At 56.1% G+C, this 24,197-nt stretch overlaps 1 protein-coding gene across 4 annotated transcripts in view; it reads right to left on the bottom strand.

Annotated features, from left to right (window-relative positions):
- LOC116943267 (echinoderm microtubule-associated protein-like 2) overlaps positions 1-24,197 on the bottom strand; it is a 32,416-nt gene that overhangs the window by 4,979 nt on the left and 3,240 nt on the right. The window contains exons 1-15 of one of the 4 annotated variants that reach the window (XM_032955981.2): positions 16,475-16,561; positions 10,449-10,901; positions 9,308-9,425; positions 8,466-8,555; positions 7,765-7,790; positions 6,981-7,007; positions 4,987-5,116; positions 4,005-4,154; positions 3,076-3,145; positions 2,596-2,706; positions 1,699-1,794; positions 1,136-1,270; positions 864-963; positions 551-705; positions 84-209 (exon numbers count right to left, since the gene is read on the bottom strand). In XM_032955981.2, coding sequence (XP_032811872.2) covers positions 84-209; positions 551-705; positions 864-963; positions 1,136-1,270; positions 1,699-1,794; positions 2,596-2,706; positions 3,076-3,145; positions 4,005-4,154; positions 4,987-5,116; positions 6,981-7,007; positions 7,765-7,790; positions 8,466-8,555; positions 9,308-9,425; positions 10,449-10,901; positions 16,475-16,526 — 1,839 coding nt within the window. In that variant the 5' untranslated portion in view covers positions 16,527-16,561. Of the gene's footprint in view, positions 1-83; positions 210-550; positions 706-863; positions 964-1,135; positions 1,271-1,698; positions 1,795-2,595; positions 2,707-3,075; positions 3,146-4,004; positions 4,155-4,986; positions 5,117-6,980; positions 7,008-7,764; positions 7,791-8,465; positions 8,556-9,307; positions 9,426-10,448; positions 10,902-11,680; positions 12,039-16,474; positions 16,562-24,197 lie in introns of those variants that run through there. The other 3 variants (XM_032955979.2, XM_032955982.2, XM_032955980.2) reach the window with 3 other exon arrangements.

Raw genomic sequence — 24,197 nt, 5'->3', positions numbered from 1 at the left:
GGGTGAAGGTGTAGCAAGCAGGGGTGAGCAGGCGGGTGGGCGAGCTGATGGGTGAACGGGTATGGGTGGGCGAGCGGCTGCACCTGTATGATGGGATTGACCTCCCCGTCGAGGGAGCAGCTCAGGATGAAGTTCTTGGTCGTCCCCACCAAGATGGCTTCCTCTTTCCCCTCAGCAACCGTGCGCACCGGCCCATATGCCTCGGGGACCTGTACGTGTACACACACAACACGTGTACAAAGACAATGATGCCTTTCGGAGGCTTCACAGACTGTTGGGGCAAGTGCTGTTAAAAGCATTTATTAAAGCCGGCACGGCACATGAGAAGATGGGTGGCCAGCACCACGCCCAGCCGATGCCGTTTTAAGGCCGAGGCAACCTACGGTAGGCCAAGGACCGTTTCAGATATTCATCACCGGTATTGGGCGTGAGTGGGAATCGATCTCGGGTCGCTAGGGTTAGTACCATAGTGCACTAACCACTGGGCCGCTGCTCCCCGCATGTCAAATCACACACTCGAATACAACCCATGCCCCCCCCCGCCCCACACCTCCATCTCGCGGCGCTTGCGGTAGGCGCTGTCCCAGGCGACGATGCGCCGGTCCTTCCCTCCGCCGGACACGAGCGTCCCGTCACGCAGGAGGCACAGGGACAGGATCCCGCTCTCGTGCGCGCCCGAGATCACGTGGCTGATCTTGTTGGTGCCTGAGACGCACGGGACCCACAGGCAACATGACGCACGTGACCCACAGGCAACATGACGCACGTGACCCACAGGCAACATGACACACGTGACATGCGCCGCACGCCACGCGAGGTGCGCGGTTGCGCCGCCGCCGCCAGCGCGCTCGAAGCCATCGTACCTTTGCCCCACACGAGAATGTTTCCACTGGAGTCGCCGGTGACGGCGTCGCCACTCTCGTTGAACGTTAGGCACAGCAGCGCCTTGGGCTTCTCGTGTTTCTGCGGGGCCGGGGCAGTGGCAGGCACAACCGCACGACGTCACACGTCGCACAACATCGCGCTCGCACGCGTGCACAGAAACGCAGCCTCACGAACACTTAGAAACTCTCGCACACTTGCATGTTGATTGTACGTGCAAACACACTCGGGCACGCAGGCGTGGCGGCGTCACCTCGAAGAGGCCGAGTTTCTTGGTGAGCATGCCGCTCTCCATGCTCCAGAAGTACATGTGCCCCTTGCCGCACGTGATGATCGAGTTGCTCTCCGTTGGGTGGAACTCGGCCGCAAACACGGGGTCCCCGGCACACTAGAGCACCACGCGCCATCACCAACACATCACCGCAACGTCACGATCACCGCGACATTGCCATCGTCACATCACTAATTGTCTCATCATAAGCAGCAGCACAACACGGGCATTGAAATAAATAATCTTGGAATTACTTTGAGACAGGAGAGGAACACGTGGATAAGAAAACAAATGCAGGTTACAAAGTGTCCCAGCTCTTAAGAAAAGTAAGAGGGCTTGGGGCAGGACACGTCACAACTAGAAGGGACAATGGCCAGCGGTTGAGACTCGAGAGGAAGAAGCACGGAGCGATATGGGTTGTTGCATCACATGATCGTGCGAGATAAAGATGGCTTGGTGGGGGGGGGGCTTATGACGATGAAAGCCGCAGAATGATTGTCGGCTGATGATGAGAGTGATGGTGATGATGTGGAGGTGACAGGGACCTTGATTTCCATGAACTTGTCCTCCTTCTGCCAGTTCCAGATGGACATCACGTGCTCGTTCGCATCGTCCACCACCATGAGGTGTAGGCCTCCGTTCTGCACGCATGCAGGGGTCAAAGAATCAGAATATTTACACTGGATGAATCCGATGAGCTATAAAGCTCCTTTTCACAGATATCCAGTAGGGGAGAGTCAGAACGTCACAACAACAAATACAAAAACAATAGAAGTGCAAAGTATAGGAAAGGTAAACAAATCGCTTTTGAAAAATATGCAACTAAAACTAAAATATATTTTACCAGGTAAAGACCACGGAGGTATTAACTTTCATAAGCGAACTGCCCACAAGTGATAGCTCAATAAATGGTCATCATGTGGAATTTTATCGCCACAAAATCTTAAATGCAGGGGTCTAAGGTCATATAGGGGAGCGGGGGGGGTGGTGCCGTGGATGCAAGTGAGCAGACGGCATCCACAGTGGTTGTCCTATGGACAGTCTTGCGGAATTCCCATCACTGTCTCAGGGCTGTAAACGGGAGAGGAGCACTGACCTCACTGCTCAATTGAGCACGAAATCACTTTTGACTCCTGACTAATCAACATTACTCAACATTGCTCATTCCTACATCACGCGGTCTCCACGCATGGCCGCACACATCCACCGAGATGACAAATGACAGCATCAGTGCTGAGACCCGAGGATAACAGGCATGGCGTAAGATCCACAATTGCTCACTCCGACATACGCATGCTCGCTCACTTTGAAGCGCGTGTACGCACACTCGCTCCGACGCGCTTCTACGCAGTCACTCACTCCGACGCGCGTGTACGCACACTTACTCCGGGCGCACGTATACACAAACTCGCTCGCTCGCTTCAACATGCGTGTACGCGCACCGCCTTGGAGAAGGAGAGGCAGTTGACGGAGCGCACAAAGGAGCCGGTGCCGATGACGTGGAGCGAGTTGAGCGTCACCGAGTCCCAGATCCGCACGTTGGGCGCGAACGGCTATGCGGGGCGCACACACACACAGAACGAGCACACTCGGAATGCGCACAAACACGCCTTAACAGACTGCTGGGCCAAGTGCCGTTTGGAAGCACCTATAAAAGACCGTCACAGCACACGAAGAGGGTGATGTGGTCAGCACAACCCACAGTCACCTTTGTCTTCCTCGTGCTGATGTTTACACCGCACCCGGTACTCATTTAAGGCTGAGTCGACCGTAGGGAGGACCAGGTTAGATGTCGGTCACTTCTGTTGGCCGCGAGCAGGAATTTACCTTACCGGGTTCGTAGTGAAGTGCGCCAACTAATACACAATTCCACACATGGCACATATATCTACATTCACCCATATACACACACACACCCTCACCTTGCCCTCCTTGGTAACACCAGCCATCTGGCCTGTCGCCACGGTGACCTTGTCAGGGTGTATTGCGATACTGCAGGGAAAAAACACACCGGCATGACTATCGCCACGGTAATCACTCCCCCCCCCCACACACCATTATTCACGTAACCTTCAACATTGTTATCACCGCATCTCTCATCACCAGCAACATCATGAACATCATCAGCACTGTCCTGACTACCACCACCAATATCACCGCCAACACCACGATCTCACCACGCCCACAATTACCACCAGCACCGTCGCTGTCGTCAAATTAATGAGCGATGCTGCTGCGTTGGCAGTGGTGCGGCACAAGCAATATTAAAACATGCTCATCATCATCAGTGCAACCATCACCACAATATAACCATTATAATCCCCATCATAACTTCTACCACCAACCCATCACTCCCACCACCAATTACCATAATTTCCTAACCATTATGACAACTGCCACTACCACACTATCATCACAATCCTCAGCACCACCATCATCACTATCATCACCATCATAAACAGGGCTTCATTGCTCATGGAATATTTTACGGGGTCTCCCCAAACCCGCAACTTCTTGGACCCAGCGTGGGGAAATATATTTTCTGGAGCTCAACCTGGCACAGCTCCAGCTCAAATTAAACCCTGATCCTAGCCTTCATTTATCACACCGTCATTATCACCACCTTCATCAACAGCACACACCATTTTCTACTAAGTGGCGGTGACATCACCATGGCACCTGTGCCAGGTAAGGTGCACTTTGAGGCCAAGCGAAGTGTCGAAGGCTCGCTGACAGGTCACGCGGCAGACCCAGGTGCCATGGGTTGACCGAGATGACTGGCAGATGCACCAGCTGTGTCCCCGACTATGCCAACCACCACCATCACCAGCATCACCGCGGCGGTGCTCACCACTTGACGTCGGTGTTGTGGCCGAGGTAGTGGCGCTGGGTGCCCTCCTGCACGTTGTAGAGCACCACGACAGACGCCACGAAGTAAACCATCTCCCCCGTGGGCAGCAGGTGAATGTTGCAGCGGCAGTCCTGCCCGCGGTAGCCGTATCTGGGGTCGGGCGTCGCTGTCAAGGGGTCATTCACTGTCGTCGAGAACCCTGCAACTGCCGCTGGGGGGTGCCCTTCGGATGTTTGCGATGAGATGCGACGCAAGGCGCATTTAAGCAAGCGCCACAGCGATGCAAAGATGATTAATATTAGAGGGTGGCACAGTGGTCATAGGTGTGCTTCACAGTAAGAAGGGCCTGGGTTCAATTCCCGAATCGGGCACCTGTGTGGAGTTTGTATGTCATCCCCCTGTTCCCCACGGGTTTCCTACAGGTTCTCCCATAGCTACATTAAAGCACACAACGTAACTGATGTTGGCCAATCATCCCGATGCTCAAAAATTACCTGCCAATTACTCAATTGGGACTACACAAAGCAACATCTCCCCCTCCCGCGAAAACTTGGCAGGACCCGGAACTTGGCAGGACCCGGCTGACAAAAGGATCTTGAGACTCTTGACTTTCCTGGTTAAACAAATGTAATAGCATAAAATAATCATGCGCGTAGTTCTGGGGAACTTAAATAACAGAGTAGATTTCAAGAATGTCTCCTTCACATATCTGTTTCCTAATGCAAAAAATAAAGACGCATTTCTCACACAACCCATCGGCACCATGCCATGGCAGCGAGCCTGACCCTGCTGATGGGACAATGCGTGTCAAAACCGGCTTAGAATTTGCTTTACTAAATGCTGCTGATCTTACACACTCCCAGGCTACGTGGCCAACGGGTTATGGGAGACACTTTGTTTTACTTATATGTCGCTATAAATACGTGAAGGCGACGTGCCGTTCACCCCTCTATTGTACTAACAACACGAGGTGAGAGGATACACCCACTCGAGCTTGAGCTTGTCTGGAGGCAGCGCCACCTTCTGGCTCAGGCTGTAATCGTCCTTGAGGTGCGAGGGCAGGTACATGGTGACGGGGCGGCCACGCACAAACATCTTCACGTAGCCCTCCTCTGCGGCCAGCGGGCGGGTGGCGCGGGTGACCCCACCGCACGGGCAAGCGGGTGGGAGTGAGCGAGGGTGAATGGGAAGATGGGGGTGACATTGAGTGTGGGTGAGGGGGTGGATGAGTGGTTGGATGAACGAGGTAGCGTATGGGTGGATGAGTGGAAAAGGGAGTGGGTGGGTGGGTGGGTAGGTGAGCGGGTCAGTGGGTGAATGGTTGAGGGAGGGAGGGAGTGGTTGAGGGAGTAGATGGTTGAGCGAGTGGATAAGTGGGTTGATGAGTGGTTTGATAAAACGAATGGGCGGGTGGGGATGGGAGAGTGAGCACAGGTGTGTGTTGTGAGGTGTGGAAAAAGCAGATAATCAAAACCACGCTGGAGGCAGTGGCCAGATGCTCCGTGGGTTCACGATGGCCGTGTCAGAGCACGAAGCCGGCACCGCTGTGATCTTTGGTTAGAATCCAGCATTCAGCCGCTCATGATTAAAATGGGTTCTCAAACAAAAAAAGAAACTAATTTTAGCAGGGTGACCAATGACTACACAAAAACCCACTGTATCAAATTAGTTTTTTCACTTAATTTGGCTAAATTCCATCACTGACAATCAAAAACATCGGTTTAAATGTCATGCAATGAACTTTACTCTCAGCAGCATTGTTGGTGGCAAAATGCTGCCCTCTACTATGTGGACCAGAGGGCGGGCCGTGCCCCAAAACGGAGGGTCACACTTCTCTGCGAGAGATCCGAATTGGAATCTTCGTTCCATGACAGCGCACCGACAGCACCGTCGGGATAATTATTTGTGTAACCACAACGGAAAGTGCCGGCCCTTTCCCTGGGCCAGGCCATGGGTCCGTTAAGAAGCCTCCCTCCCGTTCCCAGTGTCCACGGGGGAGAGTGAGACGAGACGCAGAGCGTCACGAGCGTAAGGCATCAGCGAGTGAGTCTCAGGCGCAGGCACCGACCCCCCCCCCCCCCGCCGCCCCCATCCACCATAGGCAATGCCACACGATCATCGTCGCCGACAATGATCGATGGCGAAATCAGCCGCGCCGGCCGGGGAGCGAGGTGTCCGCGCCGCCACCATCGCAAGCGTGGGCGGGGGGGAAAGCATTTCTCACACGCCCGCCCTCGCGTGGCAAAAGACATCGAAACGCACCACGAGCGAAGTTTGTTTTGTTAAAAGACGGGGGAAAAAACGAGCGGCCCTTATCTTGTGGCTACAAAGCGAAACAACGTCGAGTGACATCGCGTTCAAATGCGACCGCATCGCGGAGACGCGGCGCAGGAACAGGGGCCATATTTATTGTACCGAGAGCGATTGAGGCTGTTGGTTATCGGCCAAGGGAAAAAAATGAAGGGCTTGAGCCTGAACAGGGATTCGAGGTGTGTAGCTACAAGATAAGAGCCGTTTGGGTTAAGATTTGCTTCTTGATCGAACTGAAGCGTTTAGCAGCTGGGACACCGGCATGCAGCAGCAGCAGCGGCAGCGACACAGCCACGAGGAACAAGCACAGCCACAACCACCAACAGCCAGAGCGGAGTGTAACACAGCCGCGCCAGCGACACGCTGGGGAGTTATGTCGCACGGCCACCAACACACAGGAAGCGACGTTGCACCGCCACCAACACACAGGAAGTGAAGTCGCACCGCCACCAACACAGCAAGTGATGTCGCACCGCCGGCAACACGGTGCTGTCACGCCACCACTAACACAGGAAGTGACCACAGCCCACCACCAACACACACGATATGATATCATGCAGCGGCACACAGGAGCAGAGTGACCGGGGTAGTGAGCGAGGAGGATAGGAGGTGGAGAACGGTGGGGAGGCTGCAGAGCAAGCTGGCACCGTGCGGGGTGAGGCTCACCTGGTGAGTACGTGACGCGACGCTTGTCTGTCGCACAGACACCCACACCGACACAACCATTTAAACAACTAGCAGCCATCACAGCACCAATCCAATCAATTACCAGCAAAACGACAATCACAGCATAACGATGAACGCTCGTGCGCACGGTCGAGGCAGATGGAGTTCTCTGGCACCCAGCCTCACCCCCGGAAGTGCGATCACGAGCGTTGCCACGTTGTGATGATACCACGATTCGTCGTACGATATATAAGATCCACAACGATCGTTATCGTCCGTTTTGCTAAATATCAAATCCCGATCATTTGTATTATTTTATTCCCTGGCAAAATTACGTCTGAAATAACAAACTCTAAAATTAAAGCTGCAAACGAACGGCTGTTATACGTTAAATTGAGTGCTCTGCAGAATGTTCTGCGGAGCAAATGATGGCATGATTATATGACCTCATCATTGGCATTATATTTCATTTAAATATTTGGAAATGCAACAGTTTTTGCATAATGGCCAGCATGTGCAATTCACGCATTACAGGTTGCTAACATTGCATAACTAAGTGCAGGCGAAGGCAGAGTGAACTGCAGTTGAAGAAGCTTGAAGTAAATATTTGTTTCCATGAGCAGTTACAACAAATGTTAGAACCACAAACGATAATCACCATCATGGACCGTCATTTCGCATCGTGAATAATTACACAGTGGCAACGCTCGCGATCGCACGTGCGTGTGTGCACGTGCGTCTGTGTGCATGCATGCGAGTGTGTGTATCTTTGTGGAGAGCTCACCTGAGCAATACTCCGGCTTGGGTTTGCTACTCCGAGAGAAGAGGGAGTGAGGGCAGAGACAGAAGGGATGGGTGACGGAAGGTTAGTGAAAGTTCGAGGGCTCAACACCGCTCCAGCACAGGACTTGTGCGAGTGGTGCGAGTCGTGTGCGTGGTCCGTGTGGTCCGAGTGGCGTGAGCGTGATGCGAGTGCACGTGGCGTGTGCGGTGCGAGTGGCGCTTGAACTTGTGGTGAGCGTGTGGAGTGCGGTGAACGTGTGGTGAGCGTGTGGAGTGCGGTCAACGTAGGGTGAGCGTGTGGTGAGCGTGTGGAGTGCGGTCAACGTGGGGTGAGCGTGTGGAGTGCGGTGAACGTGTGGTGAGCGTGTGGAGTGCGGTGAACGTGTGGTGAGCGTGTGGAGCGCGGTGAACGTGTGGTGAGCGTGTGGAGTGCGGTCAACGTGGGGTGAGCGTGTGGAGTGCGGTGAACGTGGGGTGAGCGTGTGGAGTGCGGTGAACGTGTGGTGAGCGTGTGGAGTGCGGTGAACGTGGGGTGAGCGTGTGGAGTGCGGTGAACGTGTGGTGAGCGTGTGGAGTGCAGTCAACGTGGGGTGAGCGTGTGGAGTGCGGTGAACGTGTGGTGAGCGTGTGGAGTGTGGTGAGCGTGTGGAGTGCGGTGAACGTGGGGTGAGCGTTTGGCGAGCGTGCCGAGGGGGAACCCACTCGAGCTGCTTGCGCTTGCTTGCGCTGTTCTCCGTGACGGACCGCGAGCGGTTGAGCCGCGCCTCCCTGCGCAGGGTGCAGTTCTCCGTGCTGCGCACGACACAGGAGCAAGCCACGGTGATTTCCAGCCAGCAGTGGAGAGATCACGGCTGATGATGATGATACATAAATAAGACACTTTCTTTCAACATTAATTTTCACAATCAACACATATATGGTCATAAAGCGAGGACCATACGTTTACACATCTGCACTAGATGTGCAACAGCGTACACGAACATTCATTATGACCCAGCGAGACACAAAGCTGATCATCACGTTACGAGGACATTGGTGCTCATCTCCCATTTACAGCCCTGAGCCAGTAGTGGACAATTCCACATTCCTATGGCGGGGGTGCGTCTAGCAGTCATAGCAGAGCCACCGTTGACCCCGGGGAGGAAGGTTGATGGGCTGAGTCAACCATCCACCAACCAGGGTTTGAACTCGCGACCTTCCGCTAGCGAGCCGCTCGATCTACTGCTGACGCAGCAGCAGCGACAGCAGCAGCACTGCAGACTGCTCCTACAATTACACATTGATGGTTCATGACGCTGCACTCCGAGGTGTGGGTTGATCGCAATGGTGTGGTCGCCATGTTGTGGTGTAGTTGGCATGGTGTGGTGTAATGCGAGTGGTGTGGTTGCCATGGTGTGGTTAAAGTGTGTGGCGTAGTTGGCACGATGTGGTGTATTTGAAATGGTGTGGTTGCCATGGTGTGGTTTCACTGGGGCGATTGCCATGGTGTGGTTGGTGTGGTTTGGTTGAATTGGTGCGGTGGACGTATTGTGGTTGAAACTCACGGTCTGGGTGAGGGGGTGCTGAGTGGGGCGTATCCCGAATTCGGTTTGCGGGGGGTTAGGGGGGGCCCGTCGCTTAGCAGGCTCGAGCGCGACGGGTGGGAGGACAGAGACGGGCGACCTGGGGACACACGGACAAGTGCAAAGACTAAGATCCCCCATACAGCCTTGAACAGACTGTCAGGTCAAATGCTGTTAACGAGCACCTACGAAGGCCAGCACGGCGCACGAGGGGGTCGGTGGCCAGCATCACGCCCCGACCGCCGAGTCGAGCTATGGGAGGCCCATGGCCAGTTCAGACAATCGTCACTGGTGTTGACCATGAGCGGGAATCGAACTCGGGCCGTAGGGTTCGTAGCGCAGCGCGCGCTTACCGCTACACTACCGCTCCCCACGGAGCCGGTGAGACAAAGAGACACGCGGGGATATGCAAAGAAACATGCAGACGTTGAGACAGAAAGGAGACAAGTGGAGACACACGGGGACACCACACACGCAGACAAACGGAGATAGTGAGACATACCGAGACGCACAAAGACACGAGTGGACGGAAACGTGCACGGACTGTACACACGCACGGACGCAAGGACGGCGTGTGGAGACGGCAGCAAGGAGACAGGTTGATAGTAACCTAGTAAAAGGATGGGTCCAAGGGGGTTCCCAATGGCCATGTCAGAGACGGATGACGGCACTGCTGAGATCCAGGGTTTGAATCCAGCTTTCAGCTGCTTACGATGAAAGCAGGTTCTTGAGACCAAGGAGTCGATGGTGGGAGGCCGATGTCGCTGCACAGATTAATTTAGTTTTTTATTTAATTTGGCTCGTTCCCAGCTCTTAAGGACCACACATTGACTTTACTGACGCACGACAAACAGGGAATGTGAAAGGCAAAGCTGCTTGCGCGAGTTAAAGAGGGCCATTGAGAGAAATTGTGTGAAAGGTTGTGTAGTCTCACCGCCGCCCGTGCGTGAGAGGGAGTGAGCGTGAGCGAGTGCGAGTGGGCGAGTACGAGCGAGCGAGCGGGTGGGCAGCATCTCTCACCACGACACGCGGCTGAGTGAGAGGGAGCCCGAGTGAGCGACTTTGAAAGAGGCTCGAGCGAGTGAGCGAGCGTGCGAGCGTGCGAGCGTGCGGCGTCTCTCACTGCCGCGCGTGGGTGTGGTGGTGCCGGGCTGCTGTTGCTGCTGCTGCTCCTCGGCGGCCGACAGCCTCCGGATGACGTCGGCGAGCGCCGCCTTGAGCACCGTGATCTCGTCGTCCTGGGCGCGCGCCCGCCGCTCCAGCGCCGCCAGCCGGTGCAGGGCATCGGCGCCGCCCGCCCCGCCGTGCTGCTGCTGCTGCTGATGGTGGTGGTGGTGCAGCGGGTGGTAGTCGCTCACCGAGCCCAGGCTCAATGAGGCCGTGGTCTCAGCGAGCGAGACGGAGCGTTGGGCCCCGCCACCGGCGTTGCCGGTGGGGCCGGCCCCGTCGCCGTCGGTGCTGTTCGCCATGCCGTCGGTGCTGAGGAAGCGATTGCCGAGGGCGACGAGGTCCGGGTCTCCGTCGCCAGGGGCGTCGGCGCCGTCGCTCTCCGTCAGCACGCAGCTCCCGTCCTCGCCTGCGCCACGGGGGACGGAGGAGGAGGCACCGTGCGGACGGACACACAGACACAAGACATGGACAGATACACAAACACACATGCATTGAGACCATGACACACATGCATAGACACACATGCATAGACACACATGACACACATGCATAGAGACATATGACACACATAGAAAAGACAAAATACACACACACAAAAACATACGGACCATACACAGATACACACGGGCATAGACACAGGCACACACCCATGGACATGAAGACAGACACGGACATACGCACACGCGAGGATGGACGGGCAGATATGGCCAGACACACACACGTACACACGGGTTATACATGGACACAAACACACACACGAGTACGCGCACTCGGGCACACGGGACACAGATTAGTCCGCTGGCTCGACAGACAAAGCGACTGCGCACGCACGATTGGCGCGGGCGACGTTACACCACCATCACCACAACCATCGGCAGCGGTAGCAGCATCTTCACCATCAGCATCCTCATCACCACCATCAGCAGAGGTAGCAGCATCAGCAGCAGGTGCAACGTCCTCATCACCGCCATCATCACAATCAACAGCAGCAGCAACAGCATCTTCAACAGCATCAACAGCAAGTGCAGCATCCTCATTGCCATCACAACCACCAGCAGCAGCTTCAACGGTTGTGACCGTGGCGGTGCAGACGTAGAGACTCGGAGGCAAATGGAGGCGGACGCGGAGAGAGCTTGTGCAGCGCGCGCACGCACGCACAGACACAGCCTCCATCTCCCCACTCACCCCCAGCGACAATGGCTTGACCCTTCCCTTTGTTCCACGAAAATCCCAAAAAACCCCCAACGGGCGGCCGGGAGCGGTCGCCACCGCTAATTGCGGAGAGCGAGCGGCGTCGGCGTCGGCGTCGGCACTGCTGCGGGCAGCGCGCGCTGCGGTGAGCGAGGCGGCCTCCTGCCTTCGTCACGACGACAGGAGCGAGGAGGACGAGGAGGGTGGCAGGGACCTGAATCGTGCAGCGCCGCTCAAAGCTGTCTTTGTGCGTGGGGGGAGTGGTCGGAGGAGGAGGGAGAGCGTGTGGGGGCGAGTGGGGTGGGTAGCGGGGTAGGAAGGCAGCCATCCATGCCATCCCCGATTCATTTTATTTCATTTTAATTGTGTGTGTGAATCAATGGGACTGTGTCACCAATTGCATCCGAGAGTGGTAGTGAGCGGGTTACGAAATGTGGGCGCGTAACGTGGGCGTTGTGTGTCGGCGAGCACCTATGAATGCCGGTACGGCGCACGAGGGGGTGGTGTGGCCACCACCACCACGTCCGGCCACCTTTGTCTTCTCAGTGTTCGTCTTTTACACACCAACGCAGGCAGTCGACCTCATGACCGAGTCGACCGAAGGGAGGTTTTGAGATCACTCGCCACTTACGCTAGCCGTGGCCGGGAATCAAACCCTGGTCGATGGGTTTGCAGCGCAGCACAGGAACCACATCAGGAGGGTCCCTGACCCAGTGCTCACAATCATCAAGAGCTGTCATTATGGCGTGCAGGTCTGGATAAAGCCGTGCGGCCGGAAGTCAGATCCATTTCCTGTTCACCTTGGAGTAGACAGGGATGTCCTCTGGCCTCTACACTATTTAACATCTTTTTTAACCACACAGTTCGCAGAAGCTTCAATGACTCTACCAGTGGAATATACATCCATCTGGGAGAGGTACAATCGGAGGCTGATGGATTTCCAGGTGAGGTCTAGGGCCGGCACCTTACTCGTCAACCATGCCACGTACGCCGATGATCTGGTCATTACGGCTCACTCTGAAAAAAATGGAAAGAATTGGAGACTGTACTGCTGAACCTGGAGCATGCCACTGAAGAGGTGGGGCCTTACCATTAGCCCAACGAAATCAAAGCACCTGCGTGGGTATTGTACGTCACAAATCACTCTACCCCTTCAACTACCCATGAGTAATGGGGCAGTTGTAAAGAGGGTGGAGGAGTTCCCATACCTGGGCAGTGTGCTCATTAACAGCTTCAGTTTGGCAGCAGAGATCTCGCTTGGAAGCAGTCAAGCGGCATCATCTTTTCATCAGTTGCCCAACACTATGTGGAAGCTGCCTGATCTATTATTACTCCATACAAAGCCCCAGGTCTTGTTGGCCACAGTTAAGACCTCTCTTATCTACGCTTATGAAACGTGAACGCATTTACAGCAACACCTGTGCCAGTTTTAAACATTCAGGCTCACCTGCCTAAGATCCATCCTTGATTTAATGCACACTGGACTGTGTGAGGAGCTCAAAGATTCTTAATAGATTTGGACGCAGTCCCATTAATGAGCTCCTTCGGCAAGCGAGGCTGTGTTGGCTGGGTAATGTCCAGACACCGCATGCCCAAGCAGCTTCGCTTTGGCCAGTCAAAGGGAGCTAACCTGCGCACGGGCTAGGGAGGAGGAAGGCTGATGCGGTAACGGAGGATGTGGAGCCGATTGGACTTGCCGATGAATAGTACCAACAGTGTCAACATCGGCCGATGCGGAGTAGGCTCGTGAAGGACGCTACTTGGCAGTTGGAGGCAGTCGCCCTCCGACAACAACAGCGGGTGGAGGAGCGAAGCTCACAACAACGAACTGAGCACCGAGTGGTTAAGACTCAGCAAGACGGCACAGTGGGGAGCGCAGGTGGTGCATCTACCAGCCATCTCAATCAACCCATAACACCCGTGTCTATCCCGAGACCTCCTGCAAGCGAGCCTTCCACACTGCATGCGACCTCTGAGTGCACCCTGCCTGGCACAAGTGCAGACGTCACCGCCATTGCTGGCGAATGGCAGGCTGCTGCCCTTGTTGTCTTAGCGAGTGTACGGCCGTGTATGTCTGTCGATGTGCGTGCGACGTTGTGAATGAGTGTTTGTGAGCGTCAGCGTGCGTGTGCCCGTGTGCGTGCGTTGGCAGTGCCTGCAAGTGGGTAGGGTGGAGGTGGTGGGCTCCATCGGCCAGAGTCGGGCCAATTGCGGATGTTGATTTCTGAGGTTTTTCGTGGGAGGAGGGGAGGGGTGTGAGCGGAGAGGCCTGTGCGGGTGGGTGGGGCGAGTACAGACGTCTGTGCCTGCAGCAGGCTGCCTGTGAACATGCTTTAATTAAAACAAATTCCTCGTACTCCATTTTTTGGCAAACACGGTGCCTACCGCCGGACCCTGCGGTCACGCGCGTGTAATCGCAGCTCGCCCATTTACATCTCGAGGCATTGCCCACGAGGCATTGCACTGGGGGAGGGAACAAGCTCAGCTGGTCAGCATTTTTTGAAGAAAATATTCTTGTTCCTTTTTTTTTCCAAAATGCGGCTTCCCGAAGAGGGCAAGCGAAGCAGAATAAATTCACAGAGAGGCGCGGGGATGTGCAGCGGCAACCCCACCGCCGCACGTCAAGACGAACGCGCGAGGCACGCGTGCGTGCTCACATGCGTGCAGTGCACACGTGCTCCCGCATGTGCAATCCGCACACACGCGCATACACGCCTACATGCAATCCCGTTTGGCGATTTGTATTTACACAAGTGCCCGCAAATGCGATATACACATGAACACACGCACGCACACTCGTTGCACGTGCAGTGTTAAAGTCACATGCAATGCACGTTCACGCTTATGCTGACGTACGATGCACACGTGCGCACACACAAACGTGCGCAGGCATGAACATTTGCGCACACAGACACCCGTGCAGATGCAGTGGATGTTCTTGGATCCACGCTCGCACACGCACATAACAACAACCGCCATTCGTCACTAAGTGGCGGTGACGTCACCACGACACTTGTGCCAGGCCATGTGAACCTTGAGGCCACGTGAAGTGTCGAACGCCCGCTGACAGGAGGTCACGGGGCAGACCCAAGTGCCACGGGTCGACTGACTGAGATGACTGAGATGACTGGCTGATGACCCACCTGTGCCCCTTACTGTGCCAACCTGCTGTGCTTTAGCCACCCGGCGCTCCGCTCGTTGTTGTGAGCGTCGCTCCTCTGCCCTCCGTTGTTGTTGGAGGGCGACTGCCTCAACTGCCCAGTAGCGTCCTTCACGAGCCTCCTCCACAGAGGCCGATCTTAACACTGCTGGTACCAGTCATCGGCAAGTCCACTCAGCTCCACGTCCTCCTGTACCACATCACTCCATCTCTTCTCTAGCCCGTGCCGCGCCCGTTTAGCCCCCTCGATCCGGCCGAACAAAAGCTGTTTCGGTAAGCGGTGGCTGGGCATGCGGGCTACATGACTCAGCCAACGCAGCCTTGCCTGCCGGAGGAGCTCACCGATGGGACCTTGCCCAGATCTTTCAAGGATTTGTGAGCTCCTCACACAATCCAGCCTGGTTAAACCCAGGATGGATCGTAGGCAGGCTAGCCTAAATGTTTCTAACCGGCGAAGATGTTCCATTAGGGGGGTCCACGTTTCGCAAGCGTAGAGAAGGGAGGGAATGACCGTGGCCGAGAAGACCTGAAGCTTAGTGCGGAGCAACAGACCAGGTAGCTTCCACACAGCGTTACGCAACCGATGAAAAGATATTGCCGCTCGACTGATTCGGAGTGAGACCTCTGCTGTTAAACTGGAGCTGGTCACACATGCACTCACACACACGCAGGCACGCACATTTGCACACAGCACAGTGACCTAGAAGCTGCAACAGCAGCAGCTATGCCACACATTACGGTCGAGATGAGTGCCCTGCTATTCTCAGTAATTTCACCCTGCGACTGATGGCCTCAAAATGATCGCAGCAGGAGCAGCAGTGGCAGCATCTATCAGCATCAATAGCTGTATCAGCTGTGGAAGCTATAGCAACAGTATGTATGTAGAACTTATTTCGCACCGTACATAGGCAACTGTGTTAATCGGAGGTGCGGGCGAAGGACAACAAACTAAACACAAAAAGCAGTTCTAAAGAAATGAGTTTGCAATCTAGATGATTCAAGTGCATAGTTCCAGTGGCTTCCTAATAGCAGCACTGCCAACACACACTAACAAGCACACAAAGACAAATGTCCCCCGTCTAGCCTTCGAAAGCTGTTCTCACACACCAAAGACAAAGATCCCCCATATAGCCTTAAACTTACTATTGGGGCAAGTGCTGCTGCTGAGCATCTATGAATGCCGGCAAAGTACATGCGGAGGTGGGTAGCCAGAACCACGTCCGGCCACCTTTGTCTCCCCAGTACTGATGTTTACACATCACACCAGGTACTCATTTCAGGATAATTCGACCAAGGGGAGGTACACGATTAGGTAAGATATTCGCCACTGCAATTGGTCGGGAGCGGGAATCGAACTGGGGTCGTCAGATTCGTAGCGCAGCACGCTAACCACTGCGCCACCACTCCCCACACACTAACATACACACGGGCAAAGATAAAGATCCCCCGTATAGCCTTAACAGACTGTTGGGGCAAGTGCTGTTAGCGAACACACAGGCTCACGCCAGCACACACACTCACTCTCTCACACACATGCTCGCACACACACTCACCCATGTGTGCTCACCCCTACATTCACCCACACGCTCAGCCGTGGACGTTCACCGCCCCCCCCCCCCCATGCTCACCCACACGAGGGGCCCCACAGGAGACGTAGAGGATCCCAGCTCCGTGCTCCATCTCCCCGAGCCACCCCCGACTCTCACGCCCTGGGGCCTCTCGCAGATCTATCCCCACCACCCTGACCCTCTCCGTCCACCTCCTCTTCCCGCCTCGCTCTCCACACTCCCTACCGCTCCCTTCTCTACCCCCTCTCCCAGCTCTGGTCCCGCTCCGTCAACTCTCTCCAGCTCCGTTCACTCCCTGAAGCTCTCCCCGTCTATCTCACAGCTTCCCGTCTCTCGCTCCAGCTCCTTTCTCTCTCTCTATCGCTCTCCCCGTCTCTTTCCTCCCCCACCTGTCTCTCTCTGCTCCCACTTTCATCAGCACTGCTCCTCCACTCCAGCTCCCCCCCACCCACCCCTGTTTGGTCCATTCCTCAAGATCCCACAAACATCCCTGATAGGCAGAAGCCGCCCCCCCCCCCCATCACCGCCGCACACCCCTCCCCACCAACAGGCCCCCTCTTATACACCCAGTTCACACAGCCCTGGACCATGAGAGGAGGAGAGGGGGGGAAATGAGAGGAGGTGGGGGAGTGGGGGCATGTGGGGATCAAACAAAAACTCTGCAGAAAAATGTCTCAAACAAACAGTGCCCCCGTAGGGGAAGGAGTGGGGGGGGGGGTGCAATCAGCTCAAACAGACACGGGGCAGCTCCCCCACACTCACAAAGGGGGGCTCCTGGGGTGAGCTGGGGGGGAACTGGGGTGGTGATAGACAAGGGGGGGAGTGGATGCTCATGGAAATTAGGGGGAGGGGGTAGAGTTGCCCGGGTATCTTGCATGGGCATGTATTCACACACAAGCACACAAAGTACAACAGCAGCAGCAGTCCCCGCTAAGTGACAGCGAAAGCACTACGGCGCTTGTGCCAGGCTAGGTGCACATTCAGCCCATACAAACACACGCGCGCGCACACATGCATGCGCGCGCTCCCACACACACACACACGTGCTGACACACACACACACGTGCTGACACACACACGTGCTGACACACACACACGTGCTGACACACACACACGTGCTGACACACACACACGTGCTGACACACACACACACGTGCTGACACACACACACACGTGCTGACACACACACACACGTGCTGCCACACTAACACAAGCACTCACGGGACGCATACCTGTAATCGTCACCTGCAGCGCAGCCCCACTCACTAATGATTTATGTCGATAAACCGGACGGGGAGCCCTGAGGGCCACCAAAGAAACCTCCCACCCCCTCCTCCTCCTCCTCCCCTGCTCACCACAGCAACTCCCACACCACCTCGCGATTATACAACTCAAGGCACCAGTTACGACAGTCAGGGCACCAACTATGACGCACGTGACTGGTTATGGGGACTCAGGATGCCAGCTATGAGACTCAGGACAATGGATGTGAGACTCGGGGTGCTGGATGTGAGACTCGGGGTGCTGGCTATGAGACTCGGGGTGCTGGCTATGAGACTCGGGGTGCTGGCTATGAGACTCGGGGTGCTGGCTATGAGACTCGGGGTGCTGGCTATGAGACTCGGGGTGCCGGCTATGAGACTCGGGGTGCCGGCTATGAGACTCGGGGTGCCGGCTATGAGACTCGGGGTGCCGGCTATGAGACTCGGGGTGCCGGCTATGAGACTCGGGGTGCTGGCTATGAGACTCGGGGTGCTGGCTATGAGACTCGGGGTGCTAGCTATGAGACTCGGGGTGCCGGCTATGAGACTCGGGGTGCCGGCTATGAGACTCGGGGTGCCGGCTATGAGACTCGGGGTGCCGGCAATGAGACTCAGGGTGCTGGCTATGAGACTCGGGGTGCTGGCTATGAGACTCGGGGTGCTGGCTATGAGACTCGGGGTGCTGGCTATGAGACTCGGGGTGCTGGCTATGAGACTCGGGGTGCTGGCTATGAGACTCGGGGTGCCGGCTATGAGACTCGGGGTGCCGGCTATGAGACTCGGGGTGCCGGCTATGAGACTCGGGGTGCCGGCTATGAGACTCGGGGTGCCGGCTATGAGACTCGGGGTGCCGGCTATGAGACTCGGGGTGCCGGCTATGAGACTCGGGGTGCCGGCTATGAGACTCGGGGTGCCGACTATGAGACTCGGGGTGCCGACTATGAGACTCGGGGTGCTGGCTATGAGACTCGGGGTGCTGGCTATGAGACTCGGGGTGCTGGCTATGAGACTCGGGGTGCTGGCTATGAGACTCGGGGTGCTGGCTATGAGACTCGGGGTGCTGGCTATGAGACTCGGGGTGCTGGCTATGAGACTCGGGGTGCTGGCTATGAGACTCGGGGTGCTGGCTATGAGACTCGGGGTGCTGGCTATGAGACTCGGGGTGCTGGCTATGAGACTCGGGGTGCTGGCTATGAGACTCGGGGTGCTGGCTATGAGACTCGGGGTGCCGGCTATGAGACTCGGGGTGCCGGCTATGAGACTCGGGGTACTGGCTATGAGACTCGGATTGCCGGCTATGAGACTCGGGGTACTGGCTATGAGACTCGGGGTGCTGGCTATGAGACTCGGGGTGCTGGCTATGAGACTCGGGGTGCTGGCTATGAGACTCGGGGTGCTGGCTATGAGACTCAGAGTACTGGCTATGAGACTCAGGGTGGTGGATATGAGACTCAGGGTGGTGGATATGAGACTAAGGGCGCTCGTTATGTCAGAAATTAACCAGTCCACTTGGGACCAGGAAGACACTTGCGGCTGCAAACACTGCATGAGTGCGATAGATGATTGTGGGAGAGTATGGCCACAACATTGATTAATATGATGATGTGATGCTGACAACAATGGTGGTGATGGCTATGATTTTGCTCACGACGATGGTGATGATGGCGACGATGGTGATGATGGCGGCGATGACAACGGTGACAACGATGATGGTGATGACAGGGATGGCAACGAGGGTGATGATGGCAATGACGATGGCGACAATGATGTTAACGATGGCGATGACAAAGTGAGGATCCTTGCACCACGTAGGCCTCCCTGTTGCTGCCTATGTCTGGGTCAGGAGGCCATGGCCCATGACCATGTCTGCACCAACGCCGGCTGTGGTGAGATTAAGAGATAGGGATTAACGGCCCCAGCCACGGGTAATCTCCGTGCACACGTGTAGCCTGCGGTGCAGCCAGGATATGGTGGAACTCGGTGAAATTTGGTGGAGCTGAGGCGGAGCTGGGATTGAGGTGGAGCTGGGGCTGAGGTGGAGCTGGGATTGAGGTGGAGCTGGGATTGAGGTGGAGCTGGGGCTAAGGTGGAGCTGGGATTGAAGTGGGGCTGGGGCTAAGGTGGAGCTGGGATTGAAGTGGAGCTGGGGCTGAGGTGGAGCTGGGGCTGAGGTGGAGCTGGGGCTGAGGTGGAGCTGGGGCTGAGGTGGAGCTAGGGTTGAGGTGGCGCTGAGGTGGAGCTGAGGTGGAGCTGGGATTGAGGTGGAGCTGAGGTGGAGTCGGGGTTGAGGTGGAGTTGCAGCTGAGGTGGAGCTGTAGAGAAAACACCGAGTCTGATTTTGCAACACAAATAAAGAGCGGGCGGCAGGAAGTTCGGTGAAAGGCGGCATTCATCGCGCGGCTCTACACGGGGGCGGAGCGAGGGAGCGCGCCACCGCAACTCCCCCTCGCTGCTCCCCCCTCCCCGCTCCCTGCTCCCACCCCCTCCACGCTCCCCCCCTCCCTTCTACCCCCATCCCTGCTCCCATTTTTCTGGCTTCTTCCACTCTCTCTGCACAACTCGACCATCTTCTTGGCCTCCATGTGCCTCATGCCCAGATACCTGGGAGAGAGCGTGGAGGCACAGAGGGAGAGGCGAGGGAGAGTATGAGCGTGAGTGGAAAGGTCCCAATGAGTGTGAGTGGAAGTGGGGGTCCCAGTGTGTGAGTGTGAGCAAGGAGACCCTGTGTGTGAGTGTGAGCAGGGAGGCCCTGTGTGTGAGTGTGGAGGCCCTGTGTGTGAGTGTGAGCAGGGAGGCCCTGTGTGTGAGTGTGAGCGGGGAGGCCCTGTGTGTGAGTGTGAGCGGGGAGGCCCTGTGTGTGTGGAGGCCCTGTGTGTGAGTGTGAGCAGGGAGGCCCTGTGTGAGTGTGGAGGCCCAGTGTATGAGCGTGAGCGGGGAGGCCCAGTGTGTGAGTGTGGAGGCCCAGTGTGTGAGCGTGAGCGGGGAGGCCCTGTGTGTGAGTGTGAGCGGGGAGGCCCTGTGTGTGAGTGTGGAGGCCCAGTGTGTGAGCGTGAGCAGGGAGGCCCTGTGTGAGTGTGGAGGCCCAGTGTATGAGCGTGAGCGGGGAGGTCCAGTGTGTGAGCGTGAGCGGGGAGGCCCTGTGTGTGAGTGTGGAGGCCCAGTGTGTGAGTGTGAGCAGGGAGGCCCTGTGTGTGAGTGTGAGCGGGGAGGCCCTGTGTGTGAGCGTGAGCGGGGAGGCCCTGTGTGCGAGCTTGAGCGGGGAGGCCCTGTGTGTGAGTGTGAGCGGGGAGGCCCTGTGTGTGAGTGTGAGCGGGGAGGCCCTGTGTGTGAGCAGGGAGGCCCTGTGTGTGAGCGTGAGCGGGGAGGCCCTGTGTGTGAGTGTGGAGGCCCTGTGTGTGAGCGTGAGCGGGGAGGCCCTGTGTGTGAGTGTGAGCGGGGAGACCCTGTGTGTGTGGAGGCCCTGTGTGTGAGCGTGAGCGGGGAGGCCCTGTGTGTGAGTGTGGAGGCCCTGTGTGTGAGCGTGAGCGGGGAGGCCCTGTATGTGAGTGTGGAGGCCCTGTGTGTGAGTGCAAGACGCATGCTGCCCCTATCACGTTCTCCGATCGGGGGCCTCATCGTCCTCGTCGCGAGAGACAAAACAATCGCGAGCGGCGAGGGCACATTCCTCCTCCTCCCCCCCGCCTCTCGCTCCGCTACCCATATCCACGACATCCACAACGCCCGCGTCATCGAGATTATAAAAACCATTAAGAGATGTGCGTCGCCAGGAGCCCCCATGCCAAAGCACAGCAGCAGGTGCAGGTCTGTGCGGGCACCAGGTGAGCGGTGAAGGGGGGGGGTAGTTGGCGAGCCGTAAAAAGGAGAGGGGAACAGGTGAATGGAGAAGTGACGAGGTGAGCAGTGAGGGGGAGAGGGGTACAGGTGAGTGGCAACGGTGAGATGGGCCAGTTGAACGGTGGTGAGGGGGAGAGGGGCCAGGTGACGGGGTGTGGGGTCTCGGATGTTGCTCTCACCGGCGCAGGAGGTTTGGGGGGGGCCGGTGATGCGGAGTCGGGGGGGGGTTTGGGTCCGATCGTCGGCGGGGAATGTAAACAGAGTGGGGAGGGCGGTGCGCCGCCACCGCCCTCCACGCTCACCAGCGAAATATTTGGAATTTTTATCCCCGACCCGCGCTGTGCCCACTCACTGGCGGTGTGTGTGTGTGTGTGCATGAGTGTGCATGAGTGTGCAAGAGGGCATGAGTGTGCGATCAAGTGTGTGTGTGCCACACGTGTGTGCGTGCGTTTCTTGCGCGTGTGTGCGCGCGCAACGGTGCGCATGCGGGCGCGTGCGGTGAGGGTTGAGACGCTACACTGTGAAGTTTGAGCCGTGCGGGCGGGCACAGCTTCCTCTGTTTAACAATTGCACGCGGCCGCCCGTGGCCACACAAGAGGCCACTTGTGCCACAGAGGCCGCACACAAGCGAGTGAGCGAAACGCGTCAGCCCAGAGCACCGCCTACTTCAGTCGAGCCTGCGGAGTCAAGTCCCCACATCAGCACTACCCACACCACCAGCACCACCCACACAAGCAGCATCACTCACCAACAGCACCACCCACACAACCCACTCAACCCACACCGCCAGCACCACCCACACCACCAGCACCACCCACACAACCAGCACCACTCACCAACAGCACCACCCACACAACCGACTCAACCCACACCGCCAGCACCACCCACACCACCCACACAACCCACTCAACCCACACCGCCAGCACCACCCACACCACCAGCACCACCCACACAACCAGCACCACTCACACAACCCACTCACACAACCCACTCACACAACCCACTCAACCCACACCGCCAGCACCACCCACACCACCAGCACCACCCACACAACCAGCACCACTCAAACCACCAGCACTACCCACACCACCCCCTCCACCCACACCACCCCCTCCACCCACACCACCCCCTCCACCCACACCACCCCCTCCACCCACACCACCCCCTCCACCCACACAACCAGCACCACCCACATAGCATGCACTGTCAGCTCCTACCCAGCTCGGCGCACGACACCGGCACGACCACCACCTGCACGGGCATCATCAGCAGGAGTGTGGCAAATCGCCGCCCGCCACGAGCCCCACTTGCAGTCAGCCCCTACGCCAGCGCTGCCCACGACACTTGCGCAGGCCCCAGGCAGATGAGCATCGCCCCGTTGCAGACGTTTTTATGGATTGTGTTTTAATGTTTTGCAACTGCCAAAGCCACTTTGTAACTTTTTGTTATCAGATTTAACCCTTGGCAGTACTTGCCTAATCCAGTCACTTTCCTCTCCAAGACTTATACTTTTTATACATGTATAAGTGAGTAACATTGCACCCATTTTTGCTTCGCCTTATGCACACTGTCCTGTATTAATTATATTTGTTGAATTTAGCCTGAAGATTTGTTTACATTTGTTTTACGTTTTATTCTATTCTTAAACTGTTCTCAATGTAATCCAGGTCACGCTCTTGCAAGAGAGATCCTCATCAGCAGCATCGTGGCAGAGAATATAAGTAACGAACGACACTTAACGATTCATTTGTTTCATGCGTTACGATTAAATGTTTGCGTCCAACTAGGACCCACTTCTTAAACAGAAGGTCCTTGCCTCCTATTACATCTGGCAGTTCACCAGCGATTGATTCAGGCAGCCTGACTCTGCTGGTGAGACTCTGTATGTCGAAACCGGTACAGAGTTTGTTTTGTTTGAAGCAAATGTGCCCCGCTGAAATTATTCACTCCCACAAGGCTGTGGGCCGATGGGTTGGATATTAAATACTTTTTTTAAATGTAAGCGGGTAGACATATGTTAATGAGACATTGTTTGTTTATCTATCTTGCAAAAAAGGCAATGCCATTTCATGAGTCTCAACGGGTTCTTTCATGCTGTGGTTCATGAAGGCTATGTGACAACCTCTGTGGACAAAACCCGCATTAGCAGTCCGGTGAGGTCTGGTGGGAACGCACCCCGTTATTGATAATTAGCATAACATTTGTAATTAATTATTGTGCTCGCGATTTGCAAAGTGTATCTTGAACTAGTCTTGACCACCACCACCTGCATCACCACCACCTGCATCACCGCCACCATCAACGTCGGCACCTGCACAAGCGCTGCCTACAAGTACACTTCATGCAACATCTACTTATAGACACTGGGCATATAAATATGCATCACTTAATTTACATCGATTCTTAATCTCAGGATGCACCACAAGTGAGAATTGATCATTCACAATGTATACAGATGATATGGGAATCTTACATTTAGGTGAACGGAGTGAACAAAACTGTAGAAACGAGATGAACAAATATTTGCTTTTTTCATCGCATCACAAACCTGAACCGTGACAATTTATTTAAGCACCGGGGATGTCGGTGAATCGTTAGAAGCCAGGCAATTCACAATTGGAATCATCGGCACCATCATTGACACCATCATGAGCTCCATCCGCACCATCATCGGCATCACCATCATC

This window comes from Petromyzon marinus, chromosome 17 (assembly GCF_048934315.1).
Source record: "Petromyzon marinus isolate PM22_M1 ecotype Great Lakes invasive population chromosome 17, UKy_Petmar_22M1.pri1.0, whole genome shotgun sequence".
In the NCBI taxonomy this organism is placed as follows: domain Eukaryota; kingdom Metazoa; phylum Chordata; class Hyperoartia; order Petromyzontiformes; family Petromyzontidae; genus Petromyzon; species Petromyzon marinus.
This window is presented reverse-complemented; position numbering and strand designations above follow the sequence as displayed.